Source organism: Melozone crissalis, unplaced genomic scaffold, assembly GCF_028551555.1.
Source record: "Melozone crissalis strain CALT ecotype California unplaced genomic scaffold, PUWL_Pcris_2 ptg000014l_1, whole genome shotgun sequence".
Classification (NCBI taxonomy): Eukaryota; Metazoa; Chordata; class Aves; order Passeriformes; family Passerellidae; genus Melozone; species Melozone crissalis.
This window is the reverse complement of record NW_026535792.1, coordinates 7,328,347-7,353,067: the sequence shown is the minus strand read 5'-3', so window position 1 is coordinate 7,353,067 and position 24,721 is coordinate 7,328,347. Positions and strand designations below refer to the sequence as shown.

General features: G+C 47.0%; 1 protein-coding gene across 3 annotated transcripts in view; it reads left to right on the top strand.

The window, feature by feature from the left end:
• NTRK3 (neurotrophic receptor tyrosine kinase 3) overlaps positions 1 to 24,721 on the top strand; it is a 206,435-nt gene that overhangs the window by 120,222 nt on the left and 61,492 nt on the right. Inside the window, exon 13 of one of the 3 annotated variants that reach the window (XM_054272534.1) lies at positions 17,845 to 20,618. The exons of the other annotated variants lie outside the window; for them this stretch is intronic. Coding sequence (XP_054128509.1) covers positions 17,845 to 17,963 — 119 coding nt within the window. The 3' untranslated portion in view covers positions 17,964 to 20,618. Of the gene's footprint in view, positions 1 to 17,844; positions 20,619 to 24,721 lie in introns of those variants that run through there. 3 annotated transcript variants of the gene reach the window in all.

The following is a 24,721-nucleotide window of genomic DNA, read 5'->3' as shown; positions in this document are numbered from 1 at the left end:
GAGGATGTGTATGTACACCCTGACATTCCACCTGCTATCCAGCCCATCTCATACAGAGAGATGAGCTCCCACTCCTCTTGCAGCATTCCCTGGCGTCCACACACACCCCACAGTGTCCCTGCCCAGCTGTGTGTCTGGGTCTTGGTGCTTCTCCCTATCCATTTGTGCTTGTGGTGTGCTTAAACCTGAAGGAGGTGTCTGTGCCAGAGAAAGCAAGGCTCTGTTCACCAGCCAGCACTCCTCAGGGGTGTGGTTTCATCCCTGCAAGACAAGTGGTAGCAACACAGTACTCCACCTTGGGCTATTGCAGACTCAGGCAGCCCAGGTGTCAAGAGTGTGCTCCTAATGGCTCGTGGGTTGTGAGAATTTTGCTGTGGGTCACTGTAAAAATAGCCAATGTGTGTATGTGTGCATGGGCTGAGTGATGGTATTGATTGATTTTGGCCCTCATTTAAACATTTGTCTTGTTTTTGAATGAGTTTTTTGTGGCTTATAATGATTGGCAACTGGGGTACTTCTGCATTCCTGGGATAAAGAGGATGTTCCTGGCTAGGGGGTACCCCTGAAGGAACCAGGACTTCCCAGAGTTTGCAAGGACATTGTGTTGAGATTTTTTAGTCTCCCCAGGCTCTTTGTCAGGATTAAAACCTCTCAGAAGTGTACGGAGCCTCACTGTGATCAGGCAGGAAGTGTCTCTTTAGTTTGGAGATTGGAGGCTCTTGTTGTTTGATCATTGTCTGGTTGAATTGTGATTCCTAATTTAAAATAGCTGCTATTGTTTAGGAGTTGGAGCAGTTTTGCATGACCACACACACAGCAGGAACATTAATAGTGGTGCTGCCCTGTGGGACAAGAAGTACAACCCAGAATGTAGCAGAGAACTTTACATCAGTAGAGGTTAAAAAACCTCAAACCTGTGCTTAGTGCTGCTTTTGGGCTAAACAGCCCAAAACATCCCATTCAGTCCTGAAACCTGGGCAAAGATTCATGTAAAAATATATATTCTGCCTAAGGAGTTTCTTGTGTGGAAGGAGGCTTTTGTTTCCCAGCCTTGTGTGGTGCTGGCTCTGAGGAGATGGGCTGGGCAGACAGGGACGGCTCCTGCAGCACAGGGCAGGTGGAGCAGAGCACAATTGCTTCACATAACAAAAATGTAGAAATTGTCATTTTTGATTGCTGGACACTTCCAGTCCACCTCAGCATCCTGCAGTCTGTCTTGCTCTTGTTGGTGGCTCAGTGGGGTGAAGGAAGCTGCTCATGGAAGCTCCACTTCTGCTCGTGGGCTCCCAAAGCCCTGACCTGAAGCAGCTGTTTCTCACCAGGGCTCAGAGTAAAGCATGAGCCTTGTTGAACAAGATGTGATTTGCTGAAGTGAACACACCCACTGGAGAACCCAGTAAACCCATTTCCATGTGCAGCTGATGTAAGGCTTGTACGCAAGCATCTCTCGAGGTGAAAAGTACGTTGGAGTCACAGCATTGCTCTCACTGCCTGAGCTTGTCTCCCATTGAGGCAGGGTTTATTGCATAATCAATTTTTAGATTCCTGCACACTCATTCCTAAACACACTGCAAGTTACCTAGTGCTGAGCTTGGCTTTAATCTGTTCAAGCCCTCTCTCCCTGCCCCTCCCTGAATACATCTATTTAAGAGATGGGAACAAGCTGGGACTCAGTGAAAGCATGAGCATTTTGTGTGTACCACACCAAGGACCGGGCTGTCCTGCTGCCTGCAGCCAAGCCTGGTCAACATGGGATGCAGTACTCAAATTAAGTGACGATTTACGGTTTCATGTAGACTCAACTTTTTCTGATGCTCGTTCCAAGTTCCTTTTCTGATGCTGCAGCTGCACCTGAAGTTTTTTGTCACTGCTGAGGGTCTGTAAAAATGTCACACCTTTCTTCCAGGCCTACTAACCTATTTTTCCCTCACTGAATGAGAGCACTGAGTCTGAAGTCTACTATACTACTTATTTTTATATATAAATCCCATATATATGTTTGATCTATTTTAAATGCACTGGTTTATAATGTATGGACACCTCTTCTTATCTTACTTGTACTTTTAACAGGTTTTACATCATCCTTCCCTGTCCTACCACCATACTCCTTTTTTTCCCTTTGTGAGATAAAAGGGAATTTTTTTTCTCCTACAATATAAACATCTCTTAAATTCAGGACAAGCAGTTTCTCTCGCTCCCATAAGTGTGACAGGAGACAGCTAAGTCTCCTAAGTATATATAGGAAATTGCAATTAGGAGAAAACACTGGAACAAAATTTCTTTAGTCCTTGTCTCCCTTCTCCCAGCCCTTCTCACCCCTCCACCTCCCTCTTGCAGGATTAAGCCAAGCTAATCCTCAGATGAGCAAGATCTTGGGAAAGCAAAGAGCCAAGGGAGGAGAAAGAAAAATCCTTCACACTCAACACTAATAAGGAAATTATAGGCATCCTACATTATGAATTGGATGAATTTTTAATGGTTAGAAATGCAGCTGATTTATAATGCATCCATCCAGGGCTGCAGGGCCTGTCGCCAGCTAATAAATAAATGACAGGCTCTTTGTATTAAAAGTATCAGTCATTTTGTGTCTCTGCGCTGTAATTGATGAGGAGCACTGAGCAAGGGAGCTGGTGGCCAGCAGGTGTGTGCAAGAGCAAGGACCTTGTGTTTCAAGCTATACCTGAGGGCTTAGCAAATCAGAAAGTTACAGCCCAATCTTCCGAGTCTTCTCTCAGATGGGCCACAGCTCCAGCTCTATCCCACTGCTCACATTCCAGAACCAGGGAAATAAAGGATTAGCTGGGGCTGCATGGTTTTGAAAGGTCATTTTAAGCCCAGCTTGTTGAACGTCTTGTGCTCTAGAACAAGTTATTTACCCTGGACAGCAGGAATGGCTCCACCTGAGGTGGCTGCCCAAGGATTCCTTCCTCCATGTGGAATGAGGTGGGAGGCTTTGGGTCTGCCTCGTGTCAGTCTCCTGGTGAGGGTGGGGGAGATTGTGCCCTCTGTTCTTTTGACAATCCTGGCTATTGGCACGGTCAGGGTGAGACGAGCTCAGAGTCGGGGATCAGCATGAGTTCATACAAACCCAACACAAATGTTCACACTGAGGCTGCGTTAAAAATAAATTCTGGGCAAATCCCAGAGCTGGGGTGGGGTGGGACTGTTCTGCTCCTGTGCCAGATCCCAGCAGAGCCCAAATGTCAGGGGAACATTACTGAGAGCACAGCAGGAGCTGAATATCTGAAGCATGGGGTAGATTTTATCCTCTTAATGAGGAGAACTAACCTGGCATATTGTATCTACAATGTTTCCTGGAAAGAGGCATTTCTCCTTCCAGGCCATCAAGGGGCTGCTGAGCATCTTCATCTCCATTTTATGGATGAGGAGAGGCAGCTGGAAAGACATCAATTTGCTCAAGGTCACACCAGGTTGCTGACAGCTAGCAGCCTGGCCCATGTTCAGCCCACTGGACCATGTTGCATGTTTATGAGTCCCCACCTGAAGTCCTTTCGCAGCCAGTGTTTTGGAGTCAGGGGTTTAGATGGATAAACACATCCTTGGAGCTGTCAGCTGCATATTATGATCCCAGAAAATGGCAGTTCTGAACCTTTCCTGCTCTTTTCCATATAGCTTAGATCAAATTCTCCCTTTTCCACCTTCTTGGGGGCCATGCTACAGCCTCAATATGTTCTGCTTTGCCCTCTTGACTACTTCTGAAGAGACCTCTCCTTGCAGGTCTCATTCCACCTGGGCATTGCCTCCTCCAGTCATTGGAGTGTGTTGAAACCCGAGTGCTGGGCTCAGAGGAAGAACAGTGATTTTTCAGCTTGGCTTTAGTCCCTGGCTGCAGGAATTAGGCAGGGAGGCTGGGATATGAGCCTGGCTGCCCAAGGAAAGCATTGCTGTCTAAGTTGCAGACTTTCATCTTGACCTGGAGGAAGAAAACGCTTATTACCTTATTTATTACGTGTCCCCATAGCAGTGTAAATACTACATCCATGATAGATATAGATCTTATGAATAATATAGAGATTTGAACTAAGTAATTGCTGTGCTTTTTTAATACAAGAGATCCTCAGTGTTGAGTGGTATTAATGATCTGTCTTGACATGGGCTCTGCAGAGGGCAATTCCAAACCCCAGTTCCGTGAGAATTTGAGAAATTGGGGGAGAAATCCTAATGTGCTGTTCATCCCCTCTGTTCTCTGTGGGACACTTCAGAGCAAGTATCCTGTCTGCTGATTTTTTCTCAGCTTTCCCTAGACCCTCTAAGGACAGGAAGGCTAAGTGGGTTTTTGGGAAAACAAATCCCTTTTGTAGGCAGGCTGGGCTGGGCTGTCAGAGGAGGGAACTTTTGGAGGAAATGTAATGCAAAGATCCTAGCAGCTCCCTGTGGTCACTAACAGTTCTCCAGACATTTCTAGAAGAGCAAAATGATTAGTTACAGTGAAATAGCTAAATTCAGGCGGAGGTAGTGATATTTTATGTGTCTGCTGATCTGAACCTCTGTCTCTTCTCTGTAGCTTTAATATGAAGCTCTCCTTTCCACTTGCTCTCTGAAACCCTTGTGCAGCCTTGCTGCTGTGTGCTATTAAACAGGTGGCTATGTTACTATGAGAAATTCTCTATAAAGTCCACTCTTTAATGCTTCAGGATCTTTGGGGATGAATTTAAGATATTAAGAACTACGGAGATTTAACACCGTTTTCGCAATGACATTGTGGGGGAAAGGATAAGGGGATAGCAATGACAGGATGTGGTGTGAGTCACTTTGTGCCTTGCATCACTGGTGGCAGGGAGCTGGTAGCCCCACTAGCTGGTCCTTCTTGCTCCCTGCTGTAGAGGTGTTGGTGTTACAGCTGCAGAGCTCCAAGGCCTCTTTAAATAAATGGAGCTGTCTGAGAAGGCTATGAATGCCTTTTCAATTTATTTTTTTTCCCCCCAAACATAGCACCTCAGGTCTGAGTCAGGCTGTTAACCTTTTTCATTCCTCTCTTTCTAGCCACATCCTGCTTTAAGGTTATTTCTCATCCCTCTTCCACCATCAGTCTTTTAACAGGAATAAGGATAGGTGAGACCAGTGGACTCCATAGCCCATATTCTCACCTTGTCAGTTCAGGAGGAGCAGTCTTGCTGACCTCTGTGGGCTCTGTGGAGCAGGGACCATGGGCTCAGGTGTTTCTTTGATACAGGAATGGGAGCTCATTAACACTCTGTGCCCCGCAGATAACTTTTATTGATCATCAGCTGCTTAATCAAAAACTCTATCACAGTTTGTTTCGATTATTTTTTCCATCTCTTCATCTCTGGAGAATTGTCTTAGCCAAAGTTAATGTACTCATTATGCAGTTGGGAAACCACTGCTACAGACTGCTATGTAAATCAGGAGTTTAGTAAGGTTTGTGTCCTCCTTCCCACATCTAGCAGGATGAACACACTGGGTGCATGTTCCTCTGCCTGGTGGGTGAAACAGGCACGGAGGGAGCTTGGCTGAACTGGGTTTTGACCAGCCTAGGGTGGCAGAACTCACCTTCCAGGTTGCACAAAGCCCAGGCTCCACATCTACATGCCCACAGTGAGGAACAGCCCTGCTGCTGTACCTGGTCCTGTATCTGAACAGATCTGAGCACCCCTGAAATCAGCACCCTGGGCTGTGCTTTTCTTGGGCCACAGCTGGAAACTCTGTGAACAGTGGCTTTACTCTCCTGAAAACTGTCAGAGCTCTGGGGAAGGGGCTGGGAGGAAGTTGTGCAGCAAGGGGCAAAAATATTTCCCAACTTCTGCCATGTCTTTAATGACCAGCCCTGAGAAGTGTCTGGCCAGTTTGAGTGGGAACACAAGAAAGACTTGGGAGGGAAGCCCCAAGACAGGAGTGCTGCTTGTTGTGCCACTCCAAACTTATTTCTCACTCTAGTTATGATGGATGTCCTAATATGATTCATTTTCCTTTTGTCTTTTAATGTTTACTGCATAAAATCATTCTCCTTGATCCTATACCCTGTCAGGGCTACACACTCCATGCTGGCTATGGTGTTGCAATGTCCTAATTTGATTGCAGAGGGTCGTGTCCTGTATAATATTGTCTCATTTTCTCAGTAGTCGATGCAAACTCAATTTTATTTTCTTTGAAAAGAAGGGGAGAGGAGGCAGGAGCCCAGAATCCACAGCTGAGCCTATACCTGCAGCACTTACCTTGTTGCTTGGCTGCAATGGCCCATGCAGCTCGGCTTGGATGGGACCTACAGGCTTGCTTCATTTATTTTCCTGGTGGTGCTGAAGGAGAGAAAAGATGGAAGCTACAGCAGAGAAGGGCCCTCATTTGTAGGTGCTGGCACTGCTGATTAGCCTCAAGGAGTCATTAACCCAACAGGCTGGACAATCTCTTGATGGAGCTTATCTCAGGAGGAGGGAGGGTTAGCTGTGTCTCCCTATGGGCCCTGGGTGAGTGCTCAGCTTTCTCCTCTTGTCTCCAATTAGATGCTGGGTCCCTTGTACCACTGCGTTTCACCTGCCCCAGAGACCCTTCACCTGCCTTCCGCCTCTGCAATTTACCATGGCTCAGAGGGGAGAAGGAGGGTCTGGTCTCAATTTGTGTGGCTCATTTGCATGTGAAATGAGCACGTCCCTTCGGCAGAGCTGCCAGCAGCCTCCTGGCCCCGCTGCTCGCTGCTCTCGTTCAGCGCGCCTCTGACAGCTCCAAGGCTGTGGCTCGGTGAGCGGTGGCAGGGCTTGCTCATAAACTGGAAGTGTCACTGTGTTTTTGCAGAGCTCGTCCAGAAAATGGTGTTTTTCAGCAGCTCATAAAGGAGGTGTCAGCCTGGGATTCGGTCTGTGGAAAAAGAACCTGTTTTTGCAAGCTGCAGAGAGCACAAGCTCTCAGCTCTGGCTCCAGGGCCATCCCTGCTGGCTGGGATTGCTGCTGGGGCAAATAACTCAGTTTCATTGCTAATTTCCTCATGGGTCCTGGACTCTCTGACTCTGTATTCATCTCAGGGTATTCCTCATTCTCAGCCCTGTCTTTTCTTGTCCTGTTGGGCTTTCAGTGGGGTTTTGATTGAAAATGGATCTGCTGTGGTGAGAGAGGAGGAGTCAGAGAGGAGCAGGCAGGCAAAATGCACAGAGAGGTTGGATGAATAAATCAACAGGTCTCCAGGTGTGCCACCAAACAGGCTCTCCTGTCTTGATCCAAGGATTTAGTGGGAAGAGGCCAGGCAGTGGAGTGGCAGTGGTCTCTGTGGCTGGACAAGGACCAAGGGAATAGAATTGTGTCTTGAGGACAGGAAGAGAGGGAGGAAGCTGGACACTGGTCACTCATGTGATCCTCCTTGGAAGAATACCAGGTTCCATGAAGGAAGCACAAATCTAGAGCTGATTTTTTTCTCCATTTCAAAATATTTAATCAGACAATCAAATATGAAGTCTGTTTAAGAGGAGGCTGGCACACAGCAGCTGGCTGAGTGTTGCAATCAATGTATCCGCTGTGGAATGCTTCCTGCACAAGTATTACATCCTCTCTCATTTACTTGATGATCTTTAGGGTGAATCAATCAAAAGATGCTGCACACAAATAGTTCAGCCTGTGATCCTGTGGGTGTCCATTACAGGGATATTTGCTCCATGTTAATGGACCTGTTGATTAACAAAAACCCTACCTTTTTAAAATGGAAAGCTGTTACTTGATGGCAATCGTTAGTGTTGGTTTTTCTGCCTCCCCACCTCCTCCCCAGCACAGCTCTCATTCTGCGCCAATGCAGGTGACTGCAACAAAACCCAGGTCTGCACTGCTGGAGAGGAGAGACTCACATCTCACCCAAGCAGCTACCTGAGGAGAACCTTCTCTTGGAGGTTGGGAAGGGCAGAGAGAGACTTCTCTGTACTCAGTGGGTGATTTCACCACTCTGTTTTGTTCTGCTAATTGTGTTTCTGCACCCATCTATCTTGGCATGTGATGTCCTGTTTGACTTCTGGTATATCTGAAGAAGATATTCCCCTGAAATCCCCACCAGACCAAGGCTCAGCAGCTCCTTGAGGAGTCTGATTGGGTTTTTCACTAGCTGAATGCATGGGAATTTTTATTTGGGTTTGTAAAGCATCTAGTCTGCTGAAGTATTGGTGTTCATTTTGTTCCTCTACAACATGGACACTTGTCAAGGCTCCACATTTCTGGGTGAAAATGTGCCCATGCTGCAGTGTTAGCTGTTGCTTTTCTGATGTTAGCATGGCAAGAACCCCAGCTGGAATTTTAACCATTAGAAGATCAGGACGGTGTCTCCTGCATGGATAGCCTTACCTTTGAAAGCCAAATCTGAGCAGCCCTGTGACGACTGTGCAAATGATGGAGCAGCATACCCAATTCTGCCAGAGCTCTGGTGTGGCACTGGGAGCACATCCCAGGCCAGAGCAGGGTGCTGAGCACTGGGAGCACATCCCAGGCCAGAGCAGGGTGCTGAGCTGTGTGACACAGCTCCCTGCAGAGGCAGCACACAGCAGGGCTGAGCAGCCCAGAAGGACCAGGCTGGTGGCTGTGGGCTGTGTTCAGCCTCTTGCTGGTAGTTGCCAGCAGCTGTTCTCCTTTCTTGGGATCTTTCCTGCTCAGCTGGAGGCTGTGAGAGCATTTGGTCCTCTCCCAGGCTGCTGGTGCAAAGCAGCCACTGTTCGGTTTGGCGGGCCAAGCATCGCTTCAGGCTCCACTGCAGAGGGGACCAACCCCCCCCACCGTGTCACTTGTTTATCTCTGTCATTTACTGCTACAAAACAGCTCACCCAGAGCCGTCCTTCCCACAGCTGGTGGGAGTCAAAGTGCCGAGGCTGTTAGTGGATTAGGGCAGCAGAGTGAAAACCATTTGGCGTTTCTATCCTGATTCTTCTGGGTGCCTTTAATTAGCATGATTGCTCAGCACAGATTTTGCCATGTTCTTTAGCTCCCCTGGTTAGGATAATTATTCCCCCAGCTCCTTTTGTTCCAATTCCTGATCGCTTACAAAGTCTCCTGTTAAAAGCCATTAAATCCGTAATGTGAGAGTAAATGTTCAGCAGCGTTGTGCTCTCAGCCCCACACGTGTGAGCTCCAGCTCTGGGCCCCTCTCCTGCACTCCTCTGCTCCGTGCCACGTGCTCGTGCTGTGGCATCCATCCCTCTCTGCTTCCCTCTCACGCTTCCCCCCGGCCAGCCCACGTGTGCCACACGCAGCAGGGGCTGTGCACGCTCTCCCTGCGTTCTGGTGGTGCTTTAGGAATCACGCAGCTTGGGGTCCCCTGTACGGCACACTCGCTCACACCTGGGCACAGCCGGGCACACCTGGGCACACTTACACACACTCGGGCACACTCGGGCATACTCGTGTACACACATGCACACTCAGACGCACTCCTGCGCACTCACGCACACTCGGACACACTCATGCACCCTTGGGCACACTCAGACGCACTCCTGCGCACTCACGCACACTCGAACACACTCATGCACCCTTGGGCACACTCAGACGCACTCATGAGCACTTGCGCACACTTGGACAAACTCGGACACACTCAGGCACACTAGGGCACACTCAGACACACATTTGCACACATGTGCATGCTCACGCGCACTCAGGCACACTTGCACACACTTGGGCACATGTGTGCACACTTGGGCACACTCAGACACACTTGGTCACACCAGCACATGCTTGGGCACACTTGGACACAATCATGCACACCCGGGCACACTCAGACACACTCATGCACACTCGGACACGCTCATGCACACTCAGACACATTTGCACACATTCGCGCGCACTCGGGCACACCCAGGCTGGTTTTGGGAGTGAGGTTGCATTCTGGGCTGTGATCTCCCACATTTAGTTGCTCATGCGAATGTGGAGGTGCTGTTAGAAGTGTGTGTTCTTGTGTGTTTTAGTCATGGTGTAGGGAGTTCTTGCTTCAAGGAGCAGCTAAAATAGAGGGGGAGATGTCCTAGCTGTGGTGGAAAGCAGAATTTTTGTTGAGAGATGATGCAGAAAAGGAAAGACTTATTTTCCTTATTTTTTAAGTAAAGCTATTTTCCTCTTTCTCAAGCATAAAAGCCTCTAGTGGAGGGAAAATTGGTTTTGGATAGCTGTGCTCCCAGGAGTTTCCATGTTGCAGTGCCTCCCCATGTGGAGGCCTGTGAGCTCAGCCCCTTCACTGCCCCATCTCTGCTGATGTTTGATCAGCACATGCCAGTGGCTCAAGTGGGGCAGACACACAAAGGCTTGCACAGAGTGACGTGGTGTGAAATAAGGTTGGGCTCAAGTGCTTTAAATGCCTTGTGCATTTAGGTGAGTTGATGTGAGAGGAAGAAGGGAGAGAGGGAGACTTATTTGCAGACCCAGAATGAAACTGGGGCAGAGAAGGGTCTGGCAGATGTGTAGTTTGTTAAGCTCGGAGCTGATTGCTTGAGCAAAAATTCACAGCTAGACCACTAGCTGGGAAAAGCTTGTCAGAAAGGATTCATGATCCTTCCTCCCTCCTTTGAGTGATGACCCCCTAATCAACAGCAGACACACGTTTTGGGCTTAGATCTTGAATTGCTGCCCTGCTGTGCCGTGCCAGACCTTCCCCACTCTGCAAAGCTCACCCTCTGCTCTGGGGTGGAGTGAGGGTTTCCTTGCACAGCAGCAACCCCTCCTCCCTCACCTCATTGTGTCTTAATGTGTGAAAGGAGCTTTCCAGGCATTTCATACATTCTCTTGCAAAAACCTACCATGTTTCATGTGTGTTTGGTGGGAGCAGAGCCCCTGCTGCAGAATGAAGGCAGCCACAAATACCTGACACTCGTTTGGTTGGCACTATCCAAATAGTCCCACAGGAGCTCCGTAGTATCAGCATAAACCCATGTTTTTCTGTCTTCCCCTGGGAGAGCACAGCCTTCCCTGTGCCCTGGGGTGTGTGTTTTAGAGCTTGTGAAATACTGAAAGATACCAAGACATGGTCTCGAAACAAAATCTGGAGCTGGGAGCTCTCCCTTGAGAAGTGTAATAACACCCTTTGACATATTTTGGTGCAGAAGACAACTTATTTTGAGAACCATCTACTGGGGCAATTATCAAGAGCTGAAGACCTGTGGTGGCAGCTTTGCTTCCAAAGAAAACAACAGAGTGGGGACACTGGAGAGATACAGATGAAGAACAATAATTCCGGACAACACAGCATCCAAACAGCCAAAAACAATCAACAAAATCTTGTTCCTCGAAACTCCCCACTGCTCTTGCTGTGTTTTAGCCCTCAGCTCTTCCTGTTCCCATTTACAGCTCCTCTGTAGTGCTCAGTGCCTCCTTGCCTGCTGAAATCTCCTGCTCTCCTCAGTTTCCATCCTCGGTTTGTAAACTCCACAAAATCGTGTTTTCCCACAGGATGCTCTTCCTGACACTTCAGACTCTCGGGCTTGTACAGCTCCTGGGCTTCCTGGAGGGCAGCTCTGGCCTTTCTGGATGACATAAGGTGTTGCTGGAGCAGATGGCAGAGTAAAGAGACTTGAACAAGCAAGGATTTATTCTGGGCCTTGATCAGCTCCTCCCATCCTCTGAAGAGCAGGAGAGCATCCCTGGCACTGCCTGGGCTGGGGAGGTCCCAGCTGCAGGCTGCAGCAGTTGTGTGCAATCCTGCCCACCATCTGTGTCTCTTCTTGATGTCTGCTGTGATATCCCAGCCCTCTGGCTTTACCAAGCACTTCTGTCCCTTCTAGAGCCCAGAGCTCCTGCAGAGGATGGAGCTTTGGAGCTGAGGCTGTTCCCTGTTGGATATTCAGGACTGTCACTGGTTCCTTTGGAGACCATGGGAAAACGTGGTCCTGCTTTGTGACACCGTTTTGCCGCCTGTGTATTAAATATAACAGCTCCTTCCTCCCCAGGGAGTGAGTGAGGCATAACAAATTAATGTTTATGAAGCACTTTCCAGCTAAAAGGAACTTTTGAAACAGAGCTGTTGCTGTTCTAACTCAGGGGCTTCCTTTACTGGTTGGCTCTTTGATGTGGTGATCTGTGGTACTGGTGGATCAGCTGTACCATAATTGGAATTAATCAGCAATTAAGGAACACGAGCCCAAACCATATTCTTTCCCAGTGGATATTCATTTCTGGGCACATTAGTCAGTGGTTTCAATAACTCTGTAAAATGCTTAGGGTAACTATTGCTATCTGAAGCAGCTGGGGAACAGAGACAGTGTCACAAGGACACAGATACCTGTCAGGCAAAGTAGAAATAAGAAGCTCTTGTAGCACTGTGCACTGTGCTTAAATTGGCAGCACTCCGAGGGCTGACTTGAAAAAAAAAATTAAAAATTGACATAAGAATATATTTGAAAACCAGAGTGATGAAAATGATGTATTACTTGCTAGGACGGGATCTTTCGTGCCAGGTCCCTTGGGCTTTGCGGAGTGCAGAGGCAGTGAGAGTGCATGGTGGGGAGAAGTGGGGACCTGTGGAGGCAGGGAGACAGGTTTTTCCCTCCCAGCAGTGAGAATGGTAGAGGAGAAGGCCCCTGGATGTGTCAGTGTGAGCACAAGGGGAGGCAGAGGCAGGGGAACAGCTGGACAATGCCCACAATGCCAGCTACCTCCAACTTTGCACTTTCCTGCAGCGTGTTCTCATGGCTGACCTGTAACCCCTGAGAGTTTTGCCACGTGTCTTTGCATGGCCGTGGGTATTTCAGGGGACAAAAGAGCCATTCTCCATGCTCAGGAACCTCCTCTGTGACCCACTGCCCCTTAAATGAGGCAGAGACCAAGCTCTGCGTGCCGTGGGTGAGACTGCTGGGTGCCCAGCCTTCCCCCCTTCCCTGGTCCTCTTACAAGTCATTTCACATACTCTGGCTTCAATCTAACAAAAACAAAACCGATGAGGCCCAACTGATCTGGCTGCTTTCCATCATGCAGTGGGCCTCTGAGTGGCTTTAAATAGCTGTACCTCAGTGCAGGCTGGAGAAAAAGCACTGGCTGTGCCTCTGGACAAGAGGGTAGCTTTGGCTCGAATCACAGGCCATTTCAGACCTGAAAATAGCCTTTTTTTTTTTTTCCTGTCACCCTTGGTCTTAAATAGATTTTTTTTTTCCTTCTTATTTTTTATTTTATACCCTGTTAAGTGCTTTCCTACTTTGGGGCTTTTCCTAAGGGGGGATTGGTGGGGAATCTTGGAGCTCTGCCTCCTGAGCTATCAGGCTACATCATTTAGTATCTTGGAACTACTCCATCAATGAAGGAGTTCCAGAGAAAACAAGCTTGTGATCCTGGCTAATATGGACGTGGCCTACGTTAGTGGTGGCAACGGTGGAAATGCAACGGATACTGGAATTCCTCCGGCCAAAGGTTTAGTGAATCTTACAAAGTCCTCAAGAGTTCACCCCGTGGAAAGCTGTGAATGCTGCCCCTTCCTCAAGGAAAAGCTGTTTGGCCATTGAGTGCCTGCAGAATTCTCCGACCCCTTCCTCTGCTCTAGCCAAACATTAGAGAAATTGATGTGGAAATGGGATCTCCTGGATCCATTTGCTTCTGCTTTTCTCTTACTCTGAGCCCGTCTCCTCCTTTCCCTGCCCTCCAAAACACTAACAGTGCTGAGATCTTCTGTTTGTGATTTTGGGTTGTGGAAAAGCACAAGAAGATGGCACAAGCTGTAGCTAGAGCTCCATCTAGCACGTTCCCAAGAGGCTTCCTGTGACGTCAAATCTCTTTTATTAAAGTGGGAGACTCTTATGCCAGAGGTTTAACTATGGAAAATGAAAACAGATGCAAGGTGAGCTGCCGTGGAGGGGAATAAGGACCCTGTTTACACGAAAATGAAGGATTATAAGAATTTCTGTAGCTCTCAGAGCCTTTCTAGTCTAAGAAGAGGTGTAATCTACTTGAAGATCTGCTTGAGGTCTGTGTATCAGTGTGAAATTCGTCTATGGACTGAATTTGCCTGAGGTTCTCCATTGTGGTCAACACTGTTGGGCTGGTGTAAATGAGAGGAGATCTGGGCTCTCTGACTTTTCCTTGAACAGTAGAGGAGATGATGTGGTTATCTGCAGCTGAGAGCATCAGGGAGAGCCTCACAGTGTGTTTCTGCTCAGCTTCTATGACCTGCTTTGTTGTGGCAAGAGAGGCCTTAGGCTGGGCTGCATCTCACCCTGTTACATGCTGTGAGAGGAAGGGGAAAAAAGAGGGTTTTGTTTCCTAGCCCAGCAGACGAACCCATCCATGACAGGAAACCTGGGTTGTTGTGTTGCTTACCCCTCAGATACAGACACAGCAGTGCCGACTTTGACTAAAGGGATGGCTATTTCCTTTGCTCAGGATGTGGGCCAGGCTTGATGGTTTTCATGCTTTCTTTGATGCTATTCATGCTTCATATCTGCGCAGAGAGACAGATAAAATGCACGCTGTTGTTGGAGTCTCCTACTGCTTTTCCTTTATATCATAAATTCTGCTGTAACTCAGAAGAGAGCTCAAAGCTCCTTTGCCTAATGTGAGCTGTGTGGATAGCAGAGTTATGTTTGGCCAGCTTGTTGCCCTTAATTTGCTATTTTTGTTTAACCCATTTTTGCCAGGCGTTACATAGCATCCCGTTGCTTTTCTCATCCGTTCCCACAGCAATTTATATTGCTGTTTCAGAGGCAGTTTCCATCCCTGGGTTTCAAAACTGGTCTGCATCACTCCTGCTGGGGCAGATAGGGATGCTGTGAGGAGTAGTGCATCATTTTCTGCGTCATTCCCTCGCCTCCCCATGTGACAATCCCTGCTGCTCCTCTTAGGTGATGTGGAGCAGCCTCAGGTCTCCAAGACTTTAGAAACATGCTCTATTTGAATGGTAGCAGTTTTACCAGAAGGCACACAGGGAAGGCAAGGTGAAAAATATCTGGTTTTCTCCTTAGTTTTGCTCTCTCAGTGGAGGAAGTGTGTTCCTGGCAGGGAACTGTCCATAGACTGGATTGGTATGGGCATGGGGCCGAGTGGCCAAAACTCATTAGCCAGGGTGTTGGGAAACATAAGACAGCTCTGGAGGACTAAGTGGATGGCCAGGGTTGAGGACAAAAACTGATTGCATGGTTTGGTTGCATTCAATTTTCTTGTCCTTTCATTGCCACATCCATCCAGCCTGCTTAGAGAAATGTCCCATCTGCTCCCTCCATCTCAAGCTGTTAGAGCTGCACAGCAAATCTGAGCTCATTCCTCCTTCCCTGTTCTCCAACACTCTCCATACATTTATTCCACTACCATACAATGGCTATTAGTAGAGACAGCATTATGTTTTAATTTAAAAAGAGATATCACTAGAACTGGGAGGAGCACAAAGTTTAGTTTGTCAGACCCTTTCCAATTTTGTTGGTCTTTGGAGATGTTTTTGATTTCAGTCTACAGGGTGGGGATTTTTACCTCCTTACTATTTTCAGGCTTGCATGTTGGAGTTTCCCTACAAATCTACAACCAATGTCAAAGATAGTATTTTTCCTCCCATTTTCCAGCTGGCACTGACAAATGTGAAACTCCACAAAAGTTATTGGTTTTAAATTTTCCCGAACTGTTTTAGGAAGTTGAATATTTCTATTTCTCATTTTTTTTCCTTAAAAAAAAAAAAAAAGTAAAGCAAAGCCTCCATATTTTTAAAGATATTTCCAAGCCGGTTTTTCAGAAGCTAATAGCTGTGATGGTAGATGACATTTGTCATAGCAGCATCCAAACTCTGAACCTGTTGAGATTCACCCATTTTAACCCTGGACATCTCCGTGAGCATCATCCATCTCACATCCGTCAGCGAAGACATAAACCTAGCAAGAGCCTTGTTGGTTTCTGCTCCATACAAGAGAACGGGGTTAAAGGTAGCAGCACAATAGGGGAAACAGCAGTGAGGAAGAGAGAGAAAAACCAGTCAGGAGAGAAGCATGTTGTTTTTCAGATTCTTTGGGGACTTTTAATAAATCAGAAGGAGAGGATGCCAAAAGGACCGGTGCTGCCTTGCTCTCCCAAGCCAGCGGGGATGTGTGTTCAGCCCTTCAGCTCCAGGAACGTCCTCATCGTCCCTCGGCAGCCCCTGCATGTCAGTGGTGGGCAAACCCCACTGCAAAAACCCTGCTGTCACTGGAGGTTCCTGCAGCTCACAGCACAGACAGCAAAGCCCTTGGAGTCCCCAGCCTTAAGCCTTGCTGATCTTTCACATGTCCCCTTGCTGGGGCTGTGTGTCCCCAGTGGGTTTTTAGGTCTGTTGGATGTGGCCCGGCAGATGTGAAATTGCCTTAATTTAGCAGAACTAAGAAACGCAAGGAAAATAAAGCAGACAGGAGCTCTCCTTGGAGATACTTGGTATTGTTGAGGATAGACTTTCCCAGCTATCCTTTGGCGGCCATAAAATGTATTTATATTATGAAAAACAAAATACGATAAATAGTGACGTTCAGGGATGCCATGTTTATTTGTGTCCCAGTGACTCTGATCACTTTAAACCATGAGAGTTGAGCTGGGCTCTTTTTCACTCTCATTTCGTTTACTAATGATATTTCATCGCTTGGAATTTGCCTATGAATCTTGTTTATGACACATGAACCAGAGCTGAGCCTGGCTTGCTCTCCCATGTGGATCAGCCCTTAAGGGCCGCTGAGAATAACAGATAGTTTCCCCCAAACAAGTTAAACAGTTCCAAACCAAACAAACAGCTTTTGTCTGCATCCCCAGGTCCATCAAAGGAAATGTGTTTGATGTGCAGATGGAGTAAGATAGTGCAGTGGAGAAACATAAACTGATATAAAAGACAAAATAGAAAGAAAAAATAGGAAAAGAAAAGTCTTCTGGCTGCTGTAGTTTTGGTGTGAGAAAATTTCCTAGCCTGTTTGAAAATACTCTTCCTATTGAGATCAATTCTTAATGGCATCCAAGCTGCTCCATGCTGCCCTAGTGATGCCAGACTTGAGTTAACTTGATTGATTCAGGATCCTGTGACTGCAGGAGTATTTTCTAAATCTTAGGGCAATTATGTAGATGAGACATCCCACTAATTTCTTGGAAAAACCCTTTAAACCCATGAGAATTCGCTAGAGATGAGAGAAATCCCCAAGATCCTGCCATGCATGTTTTTGTTGTGGCAAACAAGTGAATTTCCCTGGCTGGGGCATCCCAAGGCAGATACATTCTGAGGAGATGTTTGATACAGCCCTTTAAAACATTATATTTGCCCTATAATTTTGTTGGACTGAAGGAAGGAGCTTGCCTATGATATCTGCTCCCCTTATTTTTCTTTCTCATCTGGGCCAGTGTTTCTGGCAAATCCTAATCAGATTTTTTAGAGAGGTGGGGTTGTGAGGAGAAGATGCCTCCAGCTTGCAGGGTTTGGTGTAGATGGGACAGCTGGGATGAAGAAAGATCTGTGGAGTTATCAGAGTCAGGTCTCCCCAGCCTTGAAATGGTACTTTTTGGCTTCAAGAATGTTGTGCCAGGTTAGATAAATCATGAGAGAGAAGTAGGCAGAGGAAGGAGCCTCCCTATTCCTCACTGTCTGCCTAGGGAAAAGATGGACTAGGTAGGAATTTGGACGTAATGGGAACCTCTGGAAAAGAGTTGTTCCCAGTTGTCTGTCCAGACCTCTTGCATGCCCCTTGTCCTCAGAGCACTTGTGCCTGCACGCTCCACATGAAATGATTGCCTGTTCTTTATGGAAAGACAGAGTGAGGTAGCCCTGCCTGGAGAGGACATTTTGGCTTTAATTTAATGGCAGCCGTTTGCTAGTTATTCATTTGGTTCTTTTTTATATAATCACATGTGTGTCGATATCTCTCTCTTTTTTTCTAGTTTTGCTCTTTTTTGTTTTTTCGTTTACTTTATTTTGCTTTTTTCTTTTTTCTGTTTTTTTTCCCCCTTTAGGTTTCAGAGAAATTATGTTGAATCCAATAAGCCTCCCTGGACATTCCAAACCTCTTAACCAAGGCATTTATGTTGAGGATGTCAGTGTTTATTTCAGCAAAGGACGTCATGGCTTTTAAAAACTCCTTAAAAGTCCCTGTTCTGATGTCAAGTTTATAGGCTGTGCCCTCAAAATGGTGGGAAGCAGTAAGCGTGGTCTGTATGGATTGAGGTCTCCTCCCAATAGGACTCTACAGCCCTGCCTGTATACACGTTAAAGCCAACTGAAACTGTGGTTTTCTGTCACCAGATAACAGGGTTGTTCTTTTCCTCCAATGGTCGCTGTGTTCGTTAAAATATTCCTGCAAGGCACAACAGCAGCAATGAGAGCAAAATAAAGAGAATTAAAACCCAATTGAAAGGAGTCATCCTAATCACACAGTAAATAATTGTACTTTTGCTTTAAAATAAAACACAAAACAAAAACAAAAAAAAAAAAAACCAACCAAGCCAACCAAACTGACATCTTTAGTCATGTCCTCCCTGCTTGGAGTTTTCCTTGTAAGCTTGTGTCTTCGCAACACCCAGTGAATGCTGCCATCACCTCTTACGTGGCACCGCCATGGGAGGTCTCCCAGAGCGAGCCAAGGCGGGGAGCCTGGAAGAAACTAAAGCAGAACGAAGACTTTTGGTAAGAACAAAGGCAGCCCCGCTCCCAGTTCTTGCACAGAAAATAATGTTGGAAGGAATGAGGATGGAAAGAGAAAAAAAAAAGGAAAAAAGTATCTTACTTCTCTGACAGGAAGAGAGTGTGGTTATCTTTGAAGTGCACATATTCTAGGAGGCTTCTCTTGTTTGTCTGTCTGTCTGTGTGTGTTAGAGCGGCTCGTTGGATCTGACTATCTCGTTGTCGTACTCTGGTCTCTCCCTGCTGCTTAAATGATGAGCTTTATCTGAGGAGTTGCCTGCACTTCCCACATGGATGGAGAATCCATAGCGCAGGAGGGTCTGTGTCCTTGCCAGGACTAGAGCAGTAAGCAAAGTGGAAAAGCATATCAGACACACGCAGGTCCCATTGCTGGGCCTTCTCCAGCCCCATTTAGCTCTCCCCCCTATGCCCACCCCACTAGAGATTGATTGTAACCCAGTTGCATACCCAGAACCATCAGCTCGAGGCTGGCTGACTGAAGGAGAGGAAAAAAAAAATTATTCTGTTGCTTCTTCTCTGGCAAAAACAGGAGTATCAGTCCTGTTCTGGCCAATATTTGTATTCTCTCCCCCTCTCCTATCCCACTTTTGTCTTACTTCATCCAAAGCCTCTCAGATGGAAAAGTAAACCTTTTCATCCTGTCCTCAAGAGAAGCCAGCTGCCCTCGTGGCAATTTGCAGGGCTTTCCTTGGACTGTCTGGATGTCATGTGTACGAGAAGTACAGATTTGCTCACACCATATCAGTGGTAACCTATAAGCAAAGCAAATTTTCTCTAGAGGACAAAAAATATTCCAAAAGATTCAGGTGTGGCCAGATCCTTTTGAGAGGAATATTGGATCAGGAGCTTGCTCACCAGCCACTCAGCTTTGCCTGCCTTCTTTGTGGCCCGAGGTGACCTTATCACATCAGGGGTGTCTCTAAATCACCAGCCCTCAAGGGTCACTGCCACTGGAAAGAGTCACGGTCCCTCTCCACCAGAACTGGGCAGAAGCCTCAGAATGGATGTTCTGCTTCATCCTGCCTTTACAGGTGACCTGCATGAACCACCCTGGAGGTTGCCAGGAGGTTTTATTATCAGCTGTCCCATAGGGATAGCGCTGGGAATATTCCATTCTCTTGCTTCTTCTCCTGGTTCGTTTGCATAAAAAGGTAAAGTGCAATAGAAGAGTACTGGAGAGATGGTGGCAGATTGCTTTAAGTTAATGGACATGCCTTAGGGGGGCATCTGCGTTAGCACGAGGAGACCTGGCTCAGGTTGGATGGCTTCAGAAACCATGACCAAATCTCCCAACAACGTTTCCTGCCCGCATCGGAGCTGGAAATGCCAGAGGTGCACTGCCAGAGAGGACCTGCGGCCGTGTGCCATGGACACCTCAATTCTGCAGATTCACAGAGTGAGGAGGAGCTTCGCCGAGCGTGTGAATCACTGGGTGCTTGTCTGAACTGAATTTCCCCATCTCCTGGAAGTTGCCCACCTGACCTGGGGATGTCTTGTCCGTCTGAACTGTCTCCTCTCCCTAGCACTGTTCAGGGGACTCTGCTCTCAACTGTGTGTATCAGTCGTAGAGATGCATCTGTGGGCCTGGACCAGAAGCCTATATCCAAACACCCTAGCAGAGGAAGGGTTGAATTTTGCAGCTCAGGTCCATCTCTGCTTAGAAGAAATCCTCCGGACCGTACAACATAATTAAAAGCAGTTCTCCCCACTGTGATCAATGTCTCAATTTGTTTAACACCAATTAAAGTCTCTGGTTCCTCACTGCTGAAAACGAAAGCCAGTCGTGGCTGTTTGCGATTGGTGGCTTTAAGTAGCAAGTCTAAGGATGTTTCTTTTTTAAATTTTATTTTATTTTTAATTATTGTAAATCATTACCTCATTTTCTGTCAATGAGATTCCTCCATCTTTGAGCATTCTTATCTTGCCATAACTATCATCCTGTGCTAATGGGAAATGGGACGGTCCCTTTTCACAGAGACTATAGGGGTGTTCAATGTCTAGTTTCTTAATAAACACTTTATTTTCTAACGAAACAGCTGCACCAGGCCTCTTCTTTGAAGACAAAATAAATAAATGTTCAGAATGACATGTCCTATAGTCTACTTCTTCATGGAATGGTCTACTTGTGGGGAGTTTGGTTTGTTTTCTTCTTTGGTGGGTGCAGAGGGTGGGATTTACAGTTGTGATGGGAACAGTGCTCAGGTGTAGCTCTTGCTTCTGTCACTCTCATCAGGCACAAAGATATTTTCTTGCCTGGGAGCTTAGCTGCTAATGGTCTCAGTTGACAACCTGTTGGTTTTTGTAGCGTAAAATGGTCCTATTCTCAGGGACAAGCTGGTACTGCAGGAGATTGTGTCAGGATTTGCCAAGACAAGTTTCTATAGTTTGTGGAAAAAGTTTTATTAGAAGCCTTATCTCTCAGGGAGCCTGAGAGTAAAAGATTGTTCTTTTGGCTGCAGTGCTTTTGTTTCAGGATATGCTGTTGCTTCGGGTCTCCTTGCTTGGCTGCGCAAATTGACAGAAGCCAGCAAAATTGGCTGTTGGGTGTTGGATTGTTGTGCTCTCCTCAGGAACAATTAACCTCATGTTAATCTCTCAAGGGTGTGTTGCTGTAGAGGCAGTGGGGTACAGGTGAACACTATGCTCAGGCTCCTCTTTAGAAATTCATGTCCAGGTGGTTGGATGCTCCAGGAGGAGAGAGGAACCATCCTGCAGTGTGTGGGACTTGGCATGAGGGTGTGTCTTAGTTGTGTCTTAGAATTGTTCACAGGAGATGTCACTGATGCAACTAAAAGCTGCTGTGCCAACCTGCAGGTGATAGTGGGCATGAGGACGGGGGTGTGTTTGAGCACACATTGATGGATGGTGCTGGAACCCTCTTAGAAAACCTGGTGAGAGTTTTGATGAGCAAATTAAAAACATGTTTTCCAGCATCCTTCTGTTCCTATATCTTCCTGGCATGACTTTCAAGCGAATGTCTCAAAATGATGCTGTGGGTGAATTTCTGCATGACCTTCCCTTCTAATGAGTGTTTCTCTAGCAGTGATGGGGTGCTGTGGTTCACAGGATTAGGTGATGGCTGAGACCTTAACCTTTCCAGCAATGTCTGCAGTGCCCAAGACAAATGTCTGTCTCCTAACATAACCTTACACAAGGGATGAGCAGCTGAGCTGCATTGGATTCCATCCCTGTTTCCTTTTTCTTTCTGAGGTGTGGGAAACAAACATGGGGTTTAGAAGCTCTGTCTTTTCTTCTCCACTTCTGCAGGGTCTGTTATGAGATTTCACAGCCCAGAAACATTGCAAACAGTGGTTGATTAGCCAATTATTCAGCCTGCTGCTATGGTCAGCTTTGGTTCACTTTGCTTTGTGTTTCAGGGCAACTGACTTCTTACATATGAGTTCCCACAATACTTTCAATGCTGTCAGTTCAAAAGGAGCTGGTTTAACTATGGGCTCTGACAGGCATCACAGAGGGGTTGGGCACTTGTTTCTTCTTGTTCTTTCTTCTTGTCTGTCTCTGTTGCCTGATGTGCCCATGTGAAGGCTCCATGCGCTTTGTGACAGCTGGACCATGAGCTGGTAATGCTGTGCTGCTCTCTCTCCCCACTCTGGCTGCAAATGACTCTTCAAGTAAGGAGTTATTACTGGAGCTTGGGATGCTGGCTTGGTAGGATGGGGGCAGAGGACCTCTAGCAGGAATGAGCAGCTCCTCATGAACATCACAACCCTGCCTCCTCAGGGCTTGTAGAGTGTGGAGCCTGTATGTGAATGAGCAGAGAAACAAAGTTTTGGCTCATTGTACTTTGACTCTAAAAAGATGGAGTCGTGTTTCTTTCAGCTCTTGCTTGGAGGGACCACGACAGGCACAGTGTGTTTCTGGCACTCTCCAGGATGGAATCACTGTGTGGGACCTTGGGCTCAGGCTTGCTGCAGGGTGTGTGGGATGCTGTAGGTCATGATTGGGGTATATTGAGTTTCTGCAGCTGCTTATCCACATTGCACTGAGTCCTGATGTTCTTTGCTGCTCTTTTGTCTATTTAGATATGCTTTTGAGGAGTCATGCCTTCTCTCCCAAGAGGCTTGAGCTTGTTTTGAAGGTGGTGGTTTGGCGTTTCTTTCTACCATCAGGCCTTTGTCCTTTCCCTGTGTCCATGTCCTGCTGTCCAGGGAATTCCTGGGTGCTGTGGGGAGTCAGATGAAGCTGCTTCTGCTGATTCAGCTCTGCTCTGATTTGTACCCAGAACAAGCTGCAGATCCTCAGGGTTAAGCCTGGCATTAGCAGGGGATAAAGAGGCCTAGACACAGTAGTAAAGCTAAAAACCACAGGTTTGGAGGAGCAGCAGCAAGAGAGCACACAAGAAATCAATGCTGAGTGATTTCATTTTTTTTCCTTAACGTTTGGAAGCACTTCTGGTGCTGTTTGTGCAATGAGTCAAAGAGTCCATATTAACAATGCATTTACCAGTGCCTGCAGAGCCTGAGCAGTTGGAAGAAAGTTTAACAAACTGTGGGGAAGTGCAAACAGCTGCTTTGAAGGTGTGGGTGTAGTTTGGTGGGAGACCTGCCCACTCTCAGCTGGAAAAGGTGCTTTACCTGGTGAAGTAATGATGTATCTCTGCTGTTGTGCTGCATTTTTCTTTGCCTTTATCTTCTGTGGTTTCTCCAGTGCTGTCCCCACCACTTTCTTTAAGACAGGCAGGCTCCTTGGTGGTGCCAGCATGTGGTCTGATGCTACAGAGCTAGAATAAATCCCAGCCCACACACCAGTAAATAACTGCAGGAGGATTCCTTCGCAAGGAGATGATGATAGTTTCTCCAGCAGTAAAGCAGAGTGCAACTGCAAGACAGCTACATTTGAATTTTGGTATTATTTTGAACTTGTGAGTGTAATTGCTGACTAATCAGCAGGAATAAATTTTGGTTGTTCTGTATAAAGTGGAGGGATTTGTTCTAAGTGCTGGTTAAGTGATTTACTCTGCTGTTAGTGACTCATTTGTGATCTGTGCCTGATTCCTGCAGAGAAGTTGACTTTTTGTAAGCATTTGTTTATTATTTCAGAGTATTTGGCTTTTTTTCTCCAAGATTTTGCTTCAGATATTCCTGTTGTGTGATGGGTGTTGGTTTTGCTCTTGGGTTGGGCGAGTGAATGTTTCAGGCAGGTAGAAATGTAACATGCAGAGAAACCATTCAATCATCTGTTATTTGGGGTTGTCCCCAACCCCATGTTTCTTTTCATATGTTGGGATTAGTACCATCCTGACAGGTCTTTCTTCAGGCAAGAAAAACTGTCATTGCCTGGGCCTTTGGAACAGTTAAGAGCTTGTTTTCAGAGCAAGCAGCTTTCCTGGCTCCAGTCAGAATCCTGGGAGCAGCCTGTGTCTGACCCTTGTGTGGGTTTCCATCCACTGGTGGCAGAGCAGCTGCTGCTGGAGGTCAGGCTCATTGATGAGGAGTCAGGGAGAGCCAGACTGGAGCTGCATTAGGCTCAGTAAACTGCCAGGATGTCTGAATAAACTGATTTTGGCCAGGTCATCATTATCTTAAGTGAGTCAGAGATGTGTCCAGGCTGTTTATTAAGATAATTGGGACAGGGAGGGAGGGAGGGAGGGATGCTTACAGTCCATGGAGTAGGCTGGTGAGGTGGTGGAGTATATTCCAACACCTGATACAAGAGAGAGGGAGCTCCTGGCCTTGCAGGCTGATGTATCCAAGGCCTGGTCCTGCCAGGATTCAGTCCCTGGTGCCCCTGTCAGGCATGTGCAGTGACATCATGCTAATGCACATTTCAAACATCACTGATGTGAGCTCATCTTGCCAGGCCGAAGAGTCATACCTCTGCTCAGGTTTCCTCGTGAGGCCTGGTTGCCTGGCAATTTTAGAGATATTCTGGATCAACAGAGCATTTTGGGTTTGCTGTATCAGGGGCAGGCAATATGTGGGGATGAGAGGGGCAGCTGTGCACGGTCACCTCTTCCTTGATAGTGCCTGGTCCAGCCTCCTGTAGGCTTCTGAAGGTGGCTGCAGGTTTGCTTTGAGCTTTCTGGACATGTTGGTGTGACGGTGTTCACAGGAGTCTGGGGATGAGGGAAGGGACGAGGATGTGACTCCATGTTTCAGAAGGCTTGATTTGTTATTTTATGATGTATATTATATTAAAACTATACTAAAAGAATAGAAGAAAGGATTT